The sequence below is a fragment of the Gasterosteus aculeatus genome, chromosome 16 (genome assembly GCF_964276395.1).
Source record: "Gasterosteus aculeatus chromosome 16, fGasAcu3.hap1.1, whole genome shotgun sequence".
NCBI lineage: Eukaryota > Metazoa > Chordata > Actinopteri > Perciformes > Gasterosteidae > Gasterosteus > Gasterosteus aculeatus.
The window spans coordinates 12,865,917-12,882,989 of NC_135704.1; the positions used below are offsets into that span (position 1 = coordinate 12,865,917).

Here is a 17,073-nt window from a genome sequence, read left to right on the forward strand (position 1 = left end):
GCCATGTAACGGCTAAAGCAATCACTTTTGTTGGGCTGCGACAAACCTTTTGATGCCACAGTGTGTTTTGTTTTAACGGAAACAAGAGAGTAATGCTTATAAAATATTCCTTTACACGTTTACAGAAAAAGCTATTTCGAAAAAAGGTATTTCATGACTGATGTTTTCCTTTTGATCTAAGAAAACTAAACCCAAAACTAATTTAGTTCCCTCAATACAGTAATTAAAAAAAGAATACAACAGCCATCTGTGATTTCCATTTCAAGAGAACATGACTAGAGGTGAAATAAAAAATATCTGTCACTATGAGAGAGATTAGGATTCTATTCCTAAATCTGCATTCTATACACAACCTCTAGCTCGGGCAATAAGGGATTTGATTGAGATTCAAGATGTCATGTTGCTTACTCTGAGAAACCCCAAAAGACGTGTAGCCAAGTTGATGTCCTTCCTGAAACCGTTTAGTTCATTCTTTGGATACACATTTAACACACAGAACTCACAAACATTTTCTTAATAAAAAAACTTAATAGAGACAGATGATCTGCGCAACACAGTTGACGTCAAATGGGACCCCGCTGACCCCATTAAATCTTACATAGTTTGGAAGGACAAATAACATGATCAGAATACAAAAATCTAAGTATGGTTCTGCTATTAAGACAATGCAGCAGGCCTTGTGAGATGTATTGACATTAGATCAAGACAAACAGAATTTAGAAGAATGTTCTCATCTACTGCAGTCTCTTCCTGTTGCAGGTTCCTAAACCCATTCACATTTACAAGAAATGAATAAAGAAACACGTAAACATTTGCAAATAGAAAGAACTGCATTGCAAATAAAACTGGATTGCCTTTTTTTTCTTTAACCTGAAAACCGTTTAAGAAACTGTAGACACATTTTCAAATGCTGGTCCCTGTTTTTCAGATGGTTTTGTCTGAAGAACTGCAGAGCCTGGTGGGAGTTGTGCTCCAGATCGCTGAGTCTTTAACCAACATTATGGACACAATTCTTCCTGCTGTGGATCAGCTTCAAACCTTTATGCTCTCCATCAAAGACCTCGACCTGGTGGCCGACCCAGAATTTAAACAAGTATGTAGTCTTTGCTTCTGTACAGTGCTTTACCCACAATGTGTGTCTGTGTTAACTGTCCTTGTGTGATCACTAAACTTTGCCACGGTTTCAATGGTATCCAAGTGACCATTACTGCTTTACAGGGAACTGGTTTAGGCAACAAAACATTTTCTTTCTGATGTATGTTTACATTTTTGAGCACCTTCCGTTTTGTCATCACATTTGCTTGACACTTATTCAATTTGGAATTGATGAAAATCATGAAGTATTAAAAGTTTCTATACCTTTCCCCAGATGGTGAGGGGAAAGAGGAGCACCATCTCCAGCAGAGCAACGTTTGTCACCCTCTCTCGAGCGCTGTGCAGTAAAGGAATCCTGGCTCTGCTCGGAATCTCAAAACTCCCCATCTCGCCAGAGTCAAACTCCATCTTCCCCGACCAGCGCCAGAGGAAGGAGATGATCGAGCGGTTCAACATTCCACCGAATGCCAGTATGTTTGTTGGAGGGCACACTCGGGGCTGTTGTTAACTGAATGTTATCTTAAGTGCAGAAATCATTTTTAACGGTATATTTGTGTGTCATTCAGTCTTATTTAGTCCTTTGGTATCAAAATCATTCTCAGCGATTTATATCTTATCACCTCGACATACGCAATCCAAATAAGTAAATAAAGATACTTTTCCCTAAGCCTAAATGAGAAAAACACCAACTTTGCATACTCGAAAGTTTGCTCACTGTTTTGTTTTGTTTGCTTTTTCTTATCATCAAAAAATCCCGATAAATGACCGAAAATACATAAACGCCACTGTCCGGTATTGTTGAAACTTATTAACCTATTTTAGACTATTTTTACATTGTACAGTAGTTTTTGTATCTGGGCTCTGGAATGAGTTTTACAGACTCAATAGGAAAGTTGTCATTCTGACAGTAATCAATTAATGAAATGCTGACCAAAAAAAAGAAAGAAATTTGGTATTTGTGCCATAAGGCTGTCCAAAAATGACACATGAGCGTAATGACATGTTGGATGAGCTTTTTGTGCCAGGCCACTGTGTTTCCAATGCTGCCGCTGTAATAGACTCATTTATGTATCGTCGTTCTTTTCAATTAATTAAATTTAAATCAAATTATTAAATTACACCGGCATCCTAATCCATGATCATCAAACTCTGTGAATATATTCCTGAAAAACTTGTTTGTCTAATGGTTCTTCACCTCGTCTTTTGTCGTGTAGCTCCCTTCTGTATGAACATGTACCTGGACATGGTGAATACCACTGGAGGAGCCATCGCCTGGGCCTTCCTCAAACCAATGCTGATGGGACAAATTCTGTATACCCCCGACACACCTGTCACCAGGGCCATAATGGAGAAGGTACACACTCTCATAACACAACCATCTACTCACAGGGTTAGTTCCTTGATGTTTATGAACTATGTGTGCTAAATCCTCCAAAAATCCTCTCCTGACTTTCAGGCTTGCGTTTACGTATAAGGGGCGCCAGGCTGTTACAGTGTTTTTTTACCACCTCCATTTCTACCTTCTCTAAGCGATCGGTTCCTTTGTAGTCTCCTTGCAGTAAACACGAAATACTGTGTTGCGGGACGTGTACACACATTTGTATGCACCACCATCTCCTACTGTGACCCTCTTTTACACAAGATTTTGAGCAAGCCACACACACACACAGAGCAGTTTATGAAACCTTGCTGATACCCATGTTCTCGTCCTTGCAGGCCAATGCCACCTTGCAGGACTTTGCAAATCTCAGAAAGTACTCCGAGGACTGGATTGAATCCTCCAACTACATCATGAATTCTGCCGAAATACTCACATACACTTTGCCAATGCTGCAGGTAAAACAACTTGATCTCCTGTATATCTAATTATTCTTCCTGGCTCGCCAAAATTCTGGAGATAAACTTTACGGTAGTCTGCGACGAGTTGCAGCAGCAGAATATTGATGTTGTGCATTGTCTCTCACACCCGCTCTCTCTTCCCTCCTGCCAGAATTCCCTCAGCAATTCTTTTGTTGAGGATTTCATTGAGATGCAGACAGACATCAATGTCGGCAGAATGAAGGAGACGCTCCGCAACTTCTGTGAGTGAGCACACCAGGCCTACCTTTACATTCATCCCTCTTTTATTGCTTGTAAAGTATCCGCGCTAGAAAATTAGAAAATAGGTGTGCTCCATAGATTTAAAGCAAGCCTCAAGCACTCATTTCAATGTGCATGTCTTAAGACGTCTCTCCATGCTGTGGCTGTGCATGCCAGTCTTTTTTTTAATGGTCCGGCTTTGATGGACAGGTATTTAATTAGATTCCATGTTATTGTCAGGCCATATTTCATCCTCACTCGATATATAACCAGACAGGCCATGACATCCAACAGACACCCCAAATGTCCTTGTTTTCGTTTTGATTTAAGAGAAATACATCTGAAAACTGAGATTAAAGTTTCTTTAACAAAATTTCAATATTTTTTTCCAAAGCTAACATTACCCTCATGCTGGAGAACAACAAAGACGTAATGAACCAGATCACCACCTTGTCGAGCCTGATGGTGAACATCTCCTCCTGTATCAAGTTTGACCGTTACCATGGCTACGACTCTGCAGATGAGCTCAACACTAGGGCTCAGGAACTTGCCAAAAGCCGTGATCTCTATGCAAGTGAGTAAATATAGGGTACAGTGGACAAGCTTTATTGGGAGGAGACTCATTCAGTCCCCAGGGTTCATTACGACAGTGCATCCGCAACACACAATGATTTCTGATGTTGATTAATCCTTCCCCTCACACTATCCCTTCTTCAGTCAACACACAGTGTGTGTAGTGAGATGCTGCGCTCTGTCTTTAAGGTGTCATCTTCAAGCTTCCCAAAGACGAGGATTCATCAAATGAGCGTCCGGCCGGGTCCTCCTCCGCCACAGCCTCCCTGCCTCCCAAAGTCAGCTACACCATCCGCATGCACATGGACAACGTGATGCGTACTGACAGAACCCGGGAACCTTATTTTTACAAGGACAACCACATCTCGGCCGGCCAGACGCTGCGCTACAACCGCGGCTTTGTCTACCTGCAAGAGAACATTGACCGCGCCATCATTGAGACCCAGACCGGGCAGAGAGTCACAGAGCCAGCCGTCCAGCTGCAGCCCTTCCCCTATCCCTGCCACTATCGGGATGAGTGAGTCCCCTGACTACATCGATGCACCCTCACGCATGCAAACAACCACATACATATACCACATGAGTACCCTCCCTCGTGGATGCACGCATAGAAACGTGAACAGGTTCCTCAGTGTCTCTCGGGGAAAGCACAGGCGTTGATGTGAAATAATGCATGCTCTCTTATTATTCATCTGCCACTTGGGACCGACCGATGAAGTAGTCATTCACAGGAGTCTTTTGCATTATAATTGGCTCCGCACCATGTGCATGAATATTCACTTTTATTGTGCATCTTTGAAGACCATACATGCAAACACTGAAACAGCCTTCGGGCTATTCAGGAAAACCTCTCCTCTCTGTACTATATATCTAATTTAGAAAAGGACAACAAATCATGTTTGACTGTAATGGTTGGGTTTGCCCTGGACCGCTGGTATCTCATCTAAGAGAACTGCAGGATAAACGTCTCAGACTGGTAGCCTCCTGACCAAACTCTGTCATCATGATGTATTAGTCAGCAAAAATTCTGATATGAGCTGTGAAATATAGCTGTATAGTTTGAAAAACACCAATGAATTCCAATGTATCAGGCTCCAGAAATAAATAAGTAAAAAAGAAAAAAGGGAATTGTAGAGGCATTTATTTGGCCTAAATAATAAAAGGATAGGAAAATGGTTGTCAAAAATCCTTAACCCTCCCTCCTCTCCTCTCCTCTGTCAGGCCAGTGACTGGATGATAGGCCTTCTCATCTGCGGTTGTTGACAGTGATGGGATGTTACGTTTTCTAGAAATTTGACTGACAGCTCACACCTCTGTATTCCCCAGGTTCCTGGAGGCCATCTCTTTTGTCTTCCCTCTCATGTTGATGTTAGCCTGGGTGCTGTTTGTGGCAGATTTTGTGAAGAAACTGGTATATGAGAGAGAGCTGAGGCTGCATGAGGTAAGGTTTTTGTTTTTTTTCACTTCAAAAAATGTCAAACCTACCACTGACTTGAGGCTTTCCAAGATGTCCTGTTATAATACCATGTGTTTTTGTGTATTGTTGTGTACCGGCTTTCTGTCTTTTACCATCCATTTCTATTCTTGCTTTTCCCCCAGTACATGAAAATGATGGGAGTAAACCCGCTCAGCCACTTCTTCGCCTGGTTCCTGGAGTGCGCCGCTTACTTGTCGTTGACCGTCTTCTCCCTGACGTTGGTGCTGAAATACGGCAGCATTCTGCCCAACAGTGACGCTTTCCTCCTTTTCTTGTACCTTTGCGATTATGCTTTGAGCATCCTGTCGTTCAGTTACCTCGTCAGTTCCTTCTTCGACAAGACGTACATCGCTGGCCTCAGTGCAAGTCTCCTTTACATCCTCTGCTTCTTCCCCTTCATTCTGGTCGTGGCCGTGGAGACACAACTCACCTTTTCCCAGAAGTCCGCTCTGGTGAGAAACCCCCATCTGTCATTCCTCTTGCATATTAAGTTAGTACTGTGATATTTATATATAATGACAAAGCAATAATGTTAGCTCGCCTAGAATATACTTATAATTGAAGAGAGGGATATAGAATGACACAAAGTAATTTTGTTTTATTCCAAAAATTGTATTTGCTCCATCCATTTAAACTATCCAATAAAACAATTTGACTGACATTAGGATTCAAAATACATTACTACAGCCTCAAAACGGCAGCTCCTCTATGAAAATGTCTGCATAAATGGTGGCTTCCGCCTCCAGTCGTTTTCCATGGCGAGGTTTTATTTTACATTTTGCCATGGATGGCATTGTAATGCAAGGGAAATTCACACTTTACAACTACTATGTTTGTAAGGCACAGTCATCATGCCTTCTGATGCTGACATACGTTTTGCATTTTACTCAATTCATGCATTTTTATTTGTTATTTTGGTTTCTGCTGTCTGATATGATCTTTAATTGGAGGTGAGGCCTAACTTACTGCACACATCTAAAACCTTGTTTGCATTGAGCAAAATGTCATTCTACACAAGGTTGTCAGGTCTTTTTATTTGCAGCTTTTCTTACTGTAAACTATAATTTCTCTTTCACTTTCCTCCAGGGTTTGTTTTCCCCTACCTGTTTCAGTTATGCCAGTCAATATGTGTCTCGGTACGAGTCCCAAGGAGAAGGTATGTGTATACAGACATGTGAATGCATCTATCTCTTTTTCTTTGATGTTGAAGTTATTTTAGTCAGTGGGAAGCAAATGTAATGTTCTTTTGACCTCCGCAGGCATTCAATGGAGCAATGCATACACCTCGCCCATAGCTGGAGACACATCTTCGTTCGGTTGGCTGTGCTGGCTGCTGCTCATCGACTCCATCCTCTACTTCATCATTGGGGCTTACATCCGCATGGTCTTTCCAGGTAAACTGTAAAATCGGATAAGAATTTAGTTGGTCTGTATTCATTTTAGAACATCCAACAGTTTTTTTTTCGGGGATTAGCTTTACTTTGCTGGATTCTACTTTAGCCCATCTAACAGTGAGCGTCACTTCGTCTTTTTCTGTTCAGCACATATCACAACAGTATTTTCATTAGCTTGATAATATTAGCTGTTTATGTATATTAGTAAAGTAGCGCTTGCATCCTGTACAAATTTTGAAGGATATAAGTCAGTGGTAATCTTTCATGATTTAATTAGAAGTCTCCTTCTCAAGTCTTCTCATTTGCCTTTTTTTTTTAGGGAAGTACGGCCTCCCTGTCCCATGGTACTTCCCCTTCCAGGCCTCCTTCTGGGCCGACTTGTGCTGTTGCGTTAAGTCAAACAAGAAGGAGAGAAAGGGACTCTTCTTCACCAACATCATGCAGAAAAACCAGCCCGTCTTCGACGACGACAAGGGAAAAGGTACGGGGGGAAATAAAAATTACATTGTACTATCTAGTGGAAGATAACAAAAAGCAATGTTGTCTCCTCCGGTGTTGTGTTTTGAAGTATTGAACATGATGTCTTTCCTTTTAATGCCATTTTTGTTTTTGTTGCTAACTCCGACACCTCATTTTATTCCTGTTCCCTGAGAGTAGGATTTACAGTTCGCCTCTGTCTCCATGTTTCTCTCAGGCCAGAGCACTCTATCCTCTCAAGCTGGGGAGGACTTCTCAAAGCTCCCAGTGGGCGTTTCTCTCTACGGTCTCAGCAAGAGCTACGGCGACCGGGCAGCAATTGAAAACCTTAATGTTTCCTTCTACGAGGGCCATGTCACCTCCCTGCTTGGTCACAATGGCGCTGGTAAAACCACCACAATGTAAGTGTGGCGCAGTGTTTCTCCATTCCCACAGTTGTAAATGGCTGGTCGTAAAACGAATTCAAAAGCATAAGATCCAATTCCTATTCTGAAGGTCTTTTAAATTTAGTCTGTGCATCCTTTTATTCAACAAACCCTTTTAAATGGTCTTCTGCTGACAGGTGGATTGTTTTGTCCAAATCTAGGACAGCTATTGTAGAGACTAGCTTGGCAGTTTTTTTTGTTGACTGGAGCACAATTTTCAATTCGACAAGTTTTGCTGATGCTCCTGTCCAGAGCAGCTTGCGCAGTATGTAAATAAGATTCAACACTGCTAAAAACGACCAACAAATCCTTATTCATCAGGAAAGTGCTGTACAGAAAGTACAAAACAAACAAATTAAACTTTTTTAAACGTTTTTAAAATATATATTTTTCCCAAATATGTAACATAAAATAACCAAATCAGAAATAACTCATTGTAAATTATCTTTGTGCTTAGGTCTCTGCTGACTGGCCTTTTCGCACCAACTTCGGGCACCATTGAGGTGTACGGCAGAGACATGGAGACCAACATCGATGAAGTTCGCAAAGAGCTCGGAGTTTGCATGCAATACGATGTCCTCTTTGACCACATGACCACCAAGGAGCACCTGTTGCTCTACGCCAAGGTCAAGGCTCCACATTGGTCAGCCAGGGAACTGCATGAGCAAGTCCGCAAGTGAGTGACCGATCATCGTTAACACCGAGCATGCTCGGTATCAAAATGCACTGTACATAAAGATTATGTCCGGGGTTCTGCACAATGTAGCAGCGGTATCATTATTATAACCAGTTTTGATAAAAGAATATCATGAAATGGACCTCCATTGCTTTGTGAATGTCATGTGCCACCAACAAAAAGGCAATAGGGGGCAGAGGCCATGAGAGTTTAACCGTGGATAATAGCCAGTGCCTGGTAACAGTGCCTGGTAACACTTTTTAGACCAGCAATATTATTCAATCAATAACATTCAATCCGGTTTGCTTGATGTGCTTTTCATTGATTCCCCTACCAGGATCCTAGAGGAGACCGACATGCACGCCCACAGACACAAGCGGGTGGGCGACCTGTCAGGCGGCATGAAGCGCAAGCTCTCAATCTCCATTGCCTTCATAGGGGGTTCTCGCTTGGTGGTTCTGGATGAACCCACCACTGGAGTGGATCCCTGCTCCAGGCGCAACATCTGGGACATTGTCATCCAGTACAAGAAACGTCAGTCTCTCACACACACACATTCAACATTAAAAAAGCATTCTCTATATCGAAGTTTAAGGTATAATACTATTGTGGCCGTAATGTTAACTGTCTGTAACAGCAGGGATGCTAATAAGCAGAGAGAAATGGCAGGTGGAGAAAAAAGGACCAAACAAAACAAGTATTCTCTTTTTTGGCTTCCCGCAAGGCTGAACACATGGCCCACTTTTGTCCAGTTTGTCTCTATCTGTTTGCGTGTGTCTGTTTTAGCTAACCCGTGGCCATATTATTAGTTACTTTAGTTCAGTCTTGGAAATCATAACAATCTGGATTCCCCGCGGTGCTTCCATCAAAGATTGAACATTAAACATCAACAACACACGCTACATATATTCATATAATCCAAAAATGTCTTCTGTCAGACCGGGGCTCCCCAAAATCATTGTTGAAGTTATTCACGCCTAATTAACACTTTAATTTAGTCTCGCTGTGACTACTACAATTGATTATGTACTACTGCGTCAATCATGCTGCAATTACTCACCAACAGTTGGTGCATAATGCAGGAGCAAGGCTTCTGACAAACACTAGGAGGGCATATCTCAATAGCCCTGGCTGGATTGCATTGATTCCCATTTGTCATAGAATTGATTTTGCGTATTACTTTTAAGCCCCCCCCTCGTGTTTGCCTCTACTGTATATGTATCATCTTGTGATTCCTTATTCTGCAAGCAGAAGACTCCAACCGAAATGTTGTGAAGAGTCTCTGTCTTCTCTATTGCAAACAACAATCACATGGCCCAGGCCCTCCAAACTCTCCAGCTCTAGTGTTTTCCACTGAAGACGCCTCGAACTGCCCATTTCTTAAGAGGCACGGCGGTATAAGAGCAGGAACCGGTAGCAGACCCCCGAGACGTTTTTCTTGTTCACGTTTACGACTTTAAATTTAGCGTAGAATTCATCAAAATGAATCCAGTACTTTTACTTTAAGCTGTGTTTGATTTGTAGCAGCAATGGCATGGAGACGACTAAATGACATATAATTGTATCTCCTCGGTAATTGGCCCCGTCTTAGATGTTCATGAGATTTTGGTGCCTGGGGAATATAAATAAACATTCTTTCCTCGCTGTTTGTGCGCCTCTGATGATTTGTATGTGTGCGACACAGTTTGCGTGTTGTTGTGATTTCTGTTGTTTTGGTTGTTTATTCGGATGGGAGTTGTTGTGTGTGTGTGTGTGTGTGTGTGTGTGTGTGTGTTTGTCAGCAGCTAAACTTAAAATGCCAATATGAAGTCACAAGAATAGGAAATTATGGAAAATAACTTATTACACATCTAAATATGGCTTCTGTGTTGTTCTTCCACCCTTTTCAAAACTCCTACAGAGTTCAACAGATCACCGTGGCTGGTGAAGAAAATCTAAATATGTGCATTCAGCTGACATAGAATTATTGGATTGTCATGCAGTACATTTGCTTAATATTCACACAACGCCCTTTAGCTACCATTTGAGGTGTAGTTATGGCTTTGGGAATGGTATAATGATCCGCACACAAATAATTCAGAATGTTTTATGTCTGTGTCTTGCAGATCGCACCGTCATCATGTCCACCCACCACCTGGATGAGGCTGAAGTACTGAGCGACCGCATCGCCTTCCTGGAGAGAGGAGGTTTAAAATGCTGTGGATCCCCTTTCCAACTGAAAGACAAGCTGGGTCAGGGCTACAAGCTCACTCTCACCAAGAAGGTATTCCTCCTGCACACAACCTGGTCAAAATAATGTTTTCCTGGTGCCCTATGTTAACATTCTACTATAAGTCAAGTAAAGTTGGAAGTGAGGCACTAAAATAATGCATAATGCATTTTACTCAGACTTTTGATGAACAATGAAGATGCACAGTCAGCATTCGAGATAACATTCCCCAATACATTATAACTGAGGAGCTGGCCTGCTCATGTGTAATTCAATTGTTGGTTTTATTTCTGCCACATTAGACTCTACAGTACATACTGCAAAAGTGTGAATTATTTTAGACGTATTGGAAAACTGCTAAATAAGTTGAATTAAACACAAGTAATAATCTACTGCCTTCTTCAAACTGGCTCATACTTTTTTTCAGCACACTATTTCTCACACTGCTTTGCTAATCTAGCATATAATGCTGTGTTTTTCAAGCCAGTGCCTTCTCTGTGTAGCAAAATTCAGAAATTGATTATGTTAGCAGGGGTAGAACGGTGGAAAATACACGTCCCAAAATAAGCAGATTTTTTTTTCTTTTGAGAAATAACGCTGCAGTGTTGATAATGAATTACCGCATAATGTGTTTCTGCTCTCCTCTCTTCAGACGCAAAACTCGGAGCAGATCGACAACGCTGAGCTGAAGGCCTTCGTCCAAGCTCATGTACCAGAAGCTCGACTGAAGGAGGCCCTTGGGGGCGACCTGGTCTACTCCCTGCCCCCCTTCACCTCTTCCAACGCCCCTTCATACCGCTCCCTCTTGACCGCACTGGACTCCAACCTGGATGCCCTACAGCTGGGGGGCTATGGCATCTCTGACACCACCCTGGAGGAGGTCAGCGCATACACAACAACAATTTTACGCCGCAGACAGAGAAGAAAAAGGGGTTTCATGCTCATGAACTATGATCATATCGTCATACGAGCATAATTAAAAGCTGTGAAATTATTCTGATATGCTTTTTTGTACATACTGGTCATGGTTTGTTTTTGTCTGTGTAGGTTTTCCTCCAGTTGACTCATGGGAATGCAGAAGAAGAAGATGGAACTGACCAAAGCCCCCTGTCTATCTCAGAAACAATTTCTGACAATGATTCCATCGACAGCTTCTCTTCAGACTCCAGTGAAAGCAACTTTGATGACAATATCAGTAAGCAGAATTATGCAAGCTGGGATAACGCTGTAAAACTGCCGTTTTTTTAAATACAATCGGGCAGTAACATCTGTCTATATCTATCCAACACAGCCCGTGGGAGCAAAAAATTCATTAAACAATCAGCAAAACTGAAACGACACCCAGCAACAAACAAAATGATCCCTTAATAAAGTTCTACTCTGGTGGCACTTGTTTAGTTAATTTAAAAGTTAGTATTAAACGTATTGTTAGGTATTTGTGCAGTAACATCATTAGGAATGTGCTTTGAGTGTTTTTTTAACCTGTTTTAAATTTTTATCATTGCGCTCAAATATTTAAAGTATACTACTTAGCTGACCCACAGCGGTTCACAATATTCCATACTTTGATGCACCGCACTGACATCTGTTGCGATCCAATCTACCCGTTAACCTTTAGCTCAGTGTGCTCTGGAGATAGAAGGCAGGCGCAACCGAATTGATCAAATCCTGTCAAAATCTCCTCACCATCGTGTTGCAGAGCTCACCGGTCCATCCGTGGTGAGCGGCATGGCCCTGGTATGGCAGCAGACGACAGCCATCATGATCAAGAGGTTCCACCACAGCCGCAGAGACTGGAAGGGCCTGATCTCCCAGATCCTTCTCCCTGTTCTGTTCATGGTGATTGCCATGGGTATGAGCTCCATCAAGAGCGACCTGCAGCACTACCCTGAGCTGGAGCTCAGCCCGGCGCTCTACAGCTTTTCCCCCAGCTACTCTTTCTTCAGGTCAGTCCCCATGGCGGATACACGACAAGGGAGCATTGGAGGGGGAGGACAGAGAAGCAAATAAGGTTAACCAGGGTGATTTTTACACCAAGAATCTTTAGAGGGGTTCAATAGAACTCTGTTCTTTTATTTAAATTAACTTGACATGGTCAGACCAATGCTTATGAGAAATGATCACACCAGTGTCCGTGAAAAATGTGTCTTTTCCGAGCTAAATTCAACGTATTTTGTTTGAGCAATCGCAAGAAAATACCAAAAATGATTTACTGTATAAATGTGGTCAATTATGGAAAAGGCTACAAACAAATCATCAAAGTTATGTGCATCTCAAGTGATATATCTTATACTTTAACTGACTTGGTTTCGCGGCAAAGCTTGCAAGATGTTGTATTGGCATGCTGCCTTCTGGCGTTTTATAAAAACTTTGATGCAACTTTTAGCTTGATTGTTTCGTTGGGTTCCTTCATCATTTGCGGGGCACAACTTTTCTTAATTGATATTGATTGAATTTAAAGCTGCAGTTTGATGAAGGGCATATAGACTCAAGGGGAGGGCAGGAGAGAGAACGTGAGGAAAAGAGATGATTGTGATGAGATGTCAGATCAAAGGGAGAGGGATTAAGAGCGTCAGGAGGTTGCTAGATGTCTTCTACTGTCTGCTACTGTTTGATCAAGGGATATGTAGCCGGGGAGAAAAGGCTCAGGGGCCGATTCATATCAAAGGCCGCTTGGACGCTCTGCCAAGTCTTCTTGAGCTTGATAGACTTAAGTGGTTAAAAAATAATATATATATTTTTTTTTAATTTTGTGATTAGGAAGGTTGTCTTTGTCTTATATTTTAGAGAGAGAATTATATTTTCAGACTTTGCTCTAAGCAATATAAATGCAATGACCTGAATGTTTATTGATGAGGTTTTATTAAAAGGGAACGGTCAAATGAAAATAAAAAAGCATTTGCTTAAATTGAAAGTAGAAAACCATGTAATATTTATATGTATATTTTATATGTAATAATTATATATAATCTAGTATTGTTACAATCACAGTGACTTGATTGGCAATATTTGGTTGGTAAATACTATGTACGGCCAACAAAAATAGATTTAAATAAATCCATAAAGTTGGACCGCTCTGCCATGTTGGAGTCTAATTTTTTTTTATTGCTTTAATTATGGTGTAGTAACTAAAACACCTGTGTACCCTCTGAGTTGAGGTTGACTGTTGGATTCTTTGACTCCATAGTAACCAAAATCCTGACTCCAACAAGCTGAAGGACACCATGATGTCATTCCCTGGGATCGATAACGCCTGCCTCGACAAGTCCGACAACCCGTATGTAATCTCACCTCAAACGCAAGCTTTCTTTTTCCTTCCTTCCTATACAATATAGAGTCTTTGTCATTGTTCAGTTTCCCTTTGCATTCTACCCTTTTTCACCTGTTATTTTCACATTTCACCCTTAGTCCTTCTTTTCATCCCTCATCATTTCATTTTATCTTTCTTCCCCTGTCTGATTCCCGCTGTCTCTCCCCCCCGGCTTTCCAAGGTCCTCCCTCTCTTTTTTTCTTGCCGTACAGTATGTACTGCATCAGGACTCTGCTTTGTATTCTGTAAACACTGTGTGTTTATAGGGGAGATTTCTCCCTTACAGGCACTTAAATCAATGTTGACACTCATGAACTAGACCTCAGTGGCATTTTAAAACGCTCTGCCAAAAAAAAATGAAATGAAGGGAGAGAGAGTGAATGAGACAAAGATATCTCAAGATGCAAAGGAGATGGCGTGTTTTGTTTATGATATAATATAATGTTTGTTCTATAATCACATTACGACAACGACTGTAAGGGTGCTGTATGCTACATATACAGTAAAGGTTTGGTATGGTCCCGAGCCTGTGGCCATAGTTTTTGACCAATTTAGATCTGAAGTAGCAGGCAGTAACACGGCTGTTATTACGGTCTCTTTTTTTAATTCCACAATTCGACAAGTGTCCCTGAAGGCATTTGGCAGAAAACCTAATGTGGGAGATTTGGACATCACGTCACCCAGTAAATGTCACACAATATTAATCAGCTTTTGAAACTGTTTAATAATACTAAGACCAGAGAAAATAGTGAGGTCCTGACCTAACAAAAATCCTACAAGCTCACAGAAGCTGTATGAATGGTTACAGATTTTTGCCACCATATGCACTCATGTTTTTTAGCACTGATGCAAGATGTGTTGTGGAGTCTTTTTTTATAACCATGTGGCATTATCATGCACCGCAGACAACCATCATTCTACCAAGCCACCATTTCACTTTGTGAATTTTCCCCTTTTTAAGGACCTGCGCAGAAAGCACAAACAACTGGAGTTCCAGAGGGAACAGCTCCAAAGCGTTTAGTGTCTGTAAATGCAGCAGTCAGAAACAGGTGAGACCGGGTCCCAGAAGAAAATGTGTGTGTTTGCATGTGTTTGCGTGTGTGCGCATGTGTGTGCGTGCCAGAGAGGGTTTATTTTTGCATCAGTGTCTCTCTACATGAATGTGTTTCCTGTGGAAATGGGTCAGTGTAATGCATTGTTCTCTTCACTTAACTGCAGATTTGTGATGGAGATAGCTACCAGCCCCCCCACAAGAAGATCCCTTCATCTCACACTGTGTATAACCTGAGTGGCGTCAATGTGGAGAACTATCTTGCGGCCACAGCAAATGACTTCATCAGGAACAGGTGAATGCAAGCTGTGTTTACGTTGGGTTTATGTTGCCACATGGAGTGCGAATCGGATTGCATCCACCTTATGAGGTGAAGTTGTTAGCTTACATAGTATTTCCCATGCTTTTAATTGCATTACATAATATTTCATCAGTGTACTATATAATTTAGTTTCGGATAGTTTACTAATAATGTATCAAGCTCAATATATTTTAATTTAGAGTTGACAATTGACCCAAATGACAAAATACAGTGATTCTCTAGTATCAATTTAACTTCCTTTTTTCGTAAATAATATATGAGTGGACAGTAAAATGTATCAAAAACAAGGATTTGCAAAAAATCTAATTAGCCGTTGACTACAATAAATTCCATCTTCATGTATTGCTACCCGGACTTTGAATGTGGGCTCTGATGCTTTTTACCATCAGGATTGTTTTTGCTGTGGTTTCAGGTATGGTGGCTTCGCCTTTGGCATGCCTCTCCCTTCTGACTTACAGATGGACCTAATAGCGGTACCCAAAAACCGTACTCTGTCTAAGGTAACTTTGTCTCCCTTTACCCAGCTGCCGGTCTTGTTATTACTTTAACCGCTGCACTGATGAGTTGAAAAGTTAAAAAGCAACATCCCATCTTAAAGTAGTTCCACTGTAACAAGAATCTGCAAAGCATTGATTTCAAAACATTCGGTGTTGTGCTTGCATGGGTTTAGGTGTGGTTCAACCCAGAGGGTCATCACACAATGCCAGCATACTTAAACAGCCTCAACAACCTCATCCTGCGCTCCAATCTGCCAGCAGACAAGGATCCACATAAATATGGTGAGCTGAAATGAAAATGGTTATTAAATTAGTAAACTGAGCTTTCGGTCTATTTGATATGTAAGTTATTTAAAAAATGTCTCCAGACATAGTTGTTGCCTTTATTGTCCATTATTCACACAACAATCTCTGGTTATTGAAAAATGCCAGCTGAGGCAAAGGTTTCACTCAGACATGGCTGAGATTTTTCAAAAGGGATGAGACACATCATCATTGGTTAAATGTATCTGTCCATCAATGCTGACCGTGCATGTTGTATACTACATATCAAAAGAGCTGTAAACGGTTTACTCATAGTCTAACTTCACTAGATTAAAGCCAGGGGGTGCTATGTGTCCTCACATCCACACGCATGGTGCATACTGATGAGTGCCGCTTACTGGGAATGAGACTGGCCCACGTTTTCAGTACTGTTTTAGCTGTCTATCACCCTGACCATCTGCCTGCGGGCAGGCGCACACACACGCTGACAAACACACAAGTAAATGTGCTCATAAAAACATATAGTGCATGCACAGAAGCACACACACGTACGCACACCTTTCATTCACAAAGGCAAATAAAAGTGCTCGAGGGTTGAGTGAGTGTTTCCTGCAGACTCACGTCGGTGTGAGGAGGGCACATCCAAGGAGATTGCTTTTCAAGGTGATGGTTTATCAGTCAAATGTGAAGTTCTAACCCTCACACTACTGCAGCACCAGCTGGGTTGGGATTCTTTGGAGGTCGGCATCAGACGTTTTTTCGTTTTTAATACCACCCTCACAGTGGCTGCTGACTGCCAGATGTGCTATGACACTCACTCCTGCCCGCTGGCCACACTGGAGATTCTAATCACTCTCACCTGCAATAATGTTTTGGATTGAATTTCTGTCTCCCAATCTATCTACCCAAGAAAACACATGGTTACTCAACTGTTTATTAAGCACCTTTGGACCAAACACTTTTTCAAGAAATCCGCACATGAATTGGGTAGTAAAACACATAACAATAATAGTTATGATTACAGATCTAATTTGGATCAACCCCAATATGTTGGTGCTTTAGGTTAACTCGCCCTCTCCTCTCAGAAAATGTAAGCAGAGACATGTAGGGAGGCAGTTCACATCTGTGAACATCTGGAAGACCCTGAAAAAATTATGAAGATAATTCAATTTCCCTTGTGTGCTCTGGCAAATGACATAATCTTCCAATAAATTTTTCAATTGA

The 17,073-nt window shown here is 41.6% G+C and overlaps 1 protein-coding gene across 2 annotated transcripts in view; it reads left to right on the forward strand.

Annotated features, from left to right (window-relative positions):
• Positions 1-17,073, forward strand: part of abca12 (ATP-binding cassette, sub-family A (ABC1), member 12) — a 52,212-nt gene that overhangs the window by 23,725 nt on the left and 11,414 nt on the right. For both annotated transcript variants that reach the window (XM_040201126.2, XM_078091328.1), the window contains exons 34-57: positions 929-1,093; positions 1,370-1,565; positions 2,310-2,449; positions 2,812-2,931; positions 3,086-3,176; positions 3,569-3,748; positions 3,937-4,264; positions 5,074-5,188; positions 5,347-5,676; positions 6,311-6,380; positions 6,484-6,618; positions 6,938-7,099; positions 7,313-7,496; positions 7,978-8,196; positions 8,534-8,730; positions 10,302-10,459; positions 11,058-11,285; positions 11,453-11,600; positions 12,105-12,351; positions 13,593-13,682; positions 14,677-14,764; positions 14,934-15,061; positions 15,501-15,588; positions 15,759-15,867. In XM_040201126.2, coding sequence (XP_040057060.2) covers positions 929-1,093; positions 1,370-1,565; positions 2,310-2,449; positions 2,812-2,931; positions 3,086-3,176; positions 3,569-3,748; positions 3,937-4,264; positions 5,074-5,188; positions 5,347-5,676; positions 6,311-6,380; positions 6,484-6,618; positions 6,938-7,099; positions 7,313-7,496; positions 7,978-8,196; positions 8,534-8,730; positions 10,302-10,459; positions 11,058-11,285; positions 11,453-11,600; positions 12,105-12,351; positions 13,593-13,682; positions 14,677-14,764; positions 14,934-15,061; positions 15,501-15,588; positions 15,759-15,867 — 3,916 coding nt within the window. The remainder of the gene's footprint in view (positions 1-928; positions 1,094-1,369; positions 1,566-2,309; positions 2,450-2,811; positions 2,932-3,085; positions 3,177-3,568; positions 3,749-3,936; positions 4,265-5,073; positions 5,189-5,346; positions 5,677-6,310; positions 6,381-6,483; positions 6,619-6,937; positions 7,100-7,312; positions 7,497-7,977; positions 8,197-8,533; positions 8,731-10,301; positions 10,460-11,057; positions 11,286-11,452; positions 11,601-12,104; positions 12,352-13,592; positions 13,683-14,676; positions 14,765-14,933; positions 15,062-15,500; positions 15,589-15,758; positions 15,868-17,073) is intronic.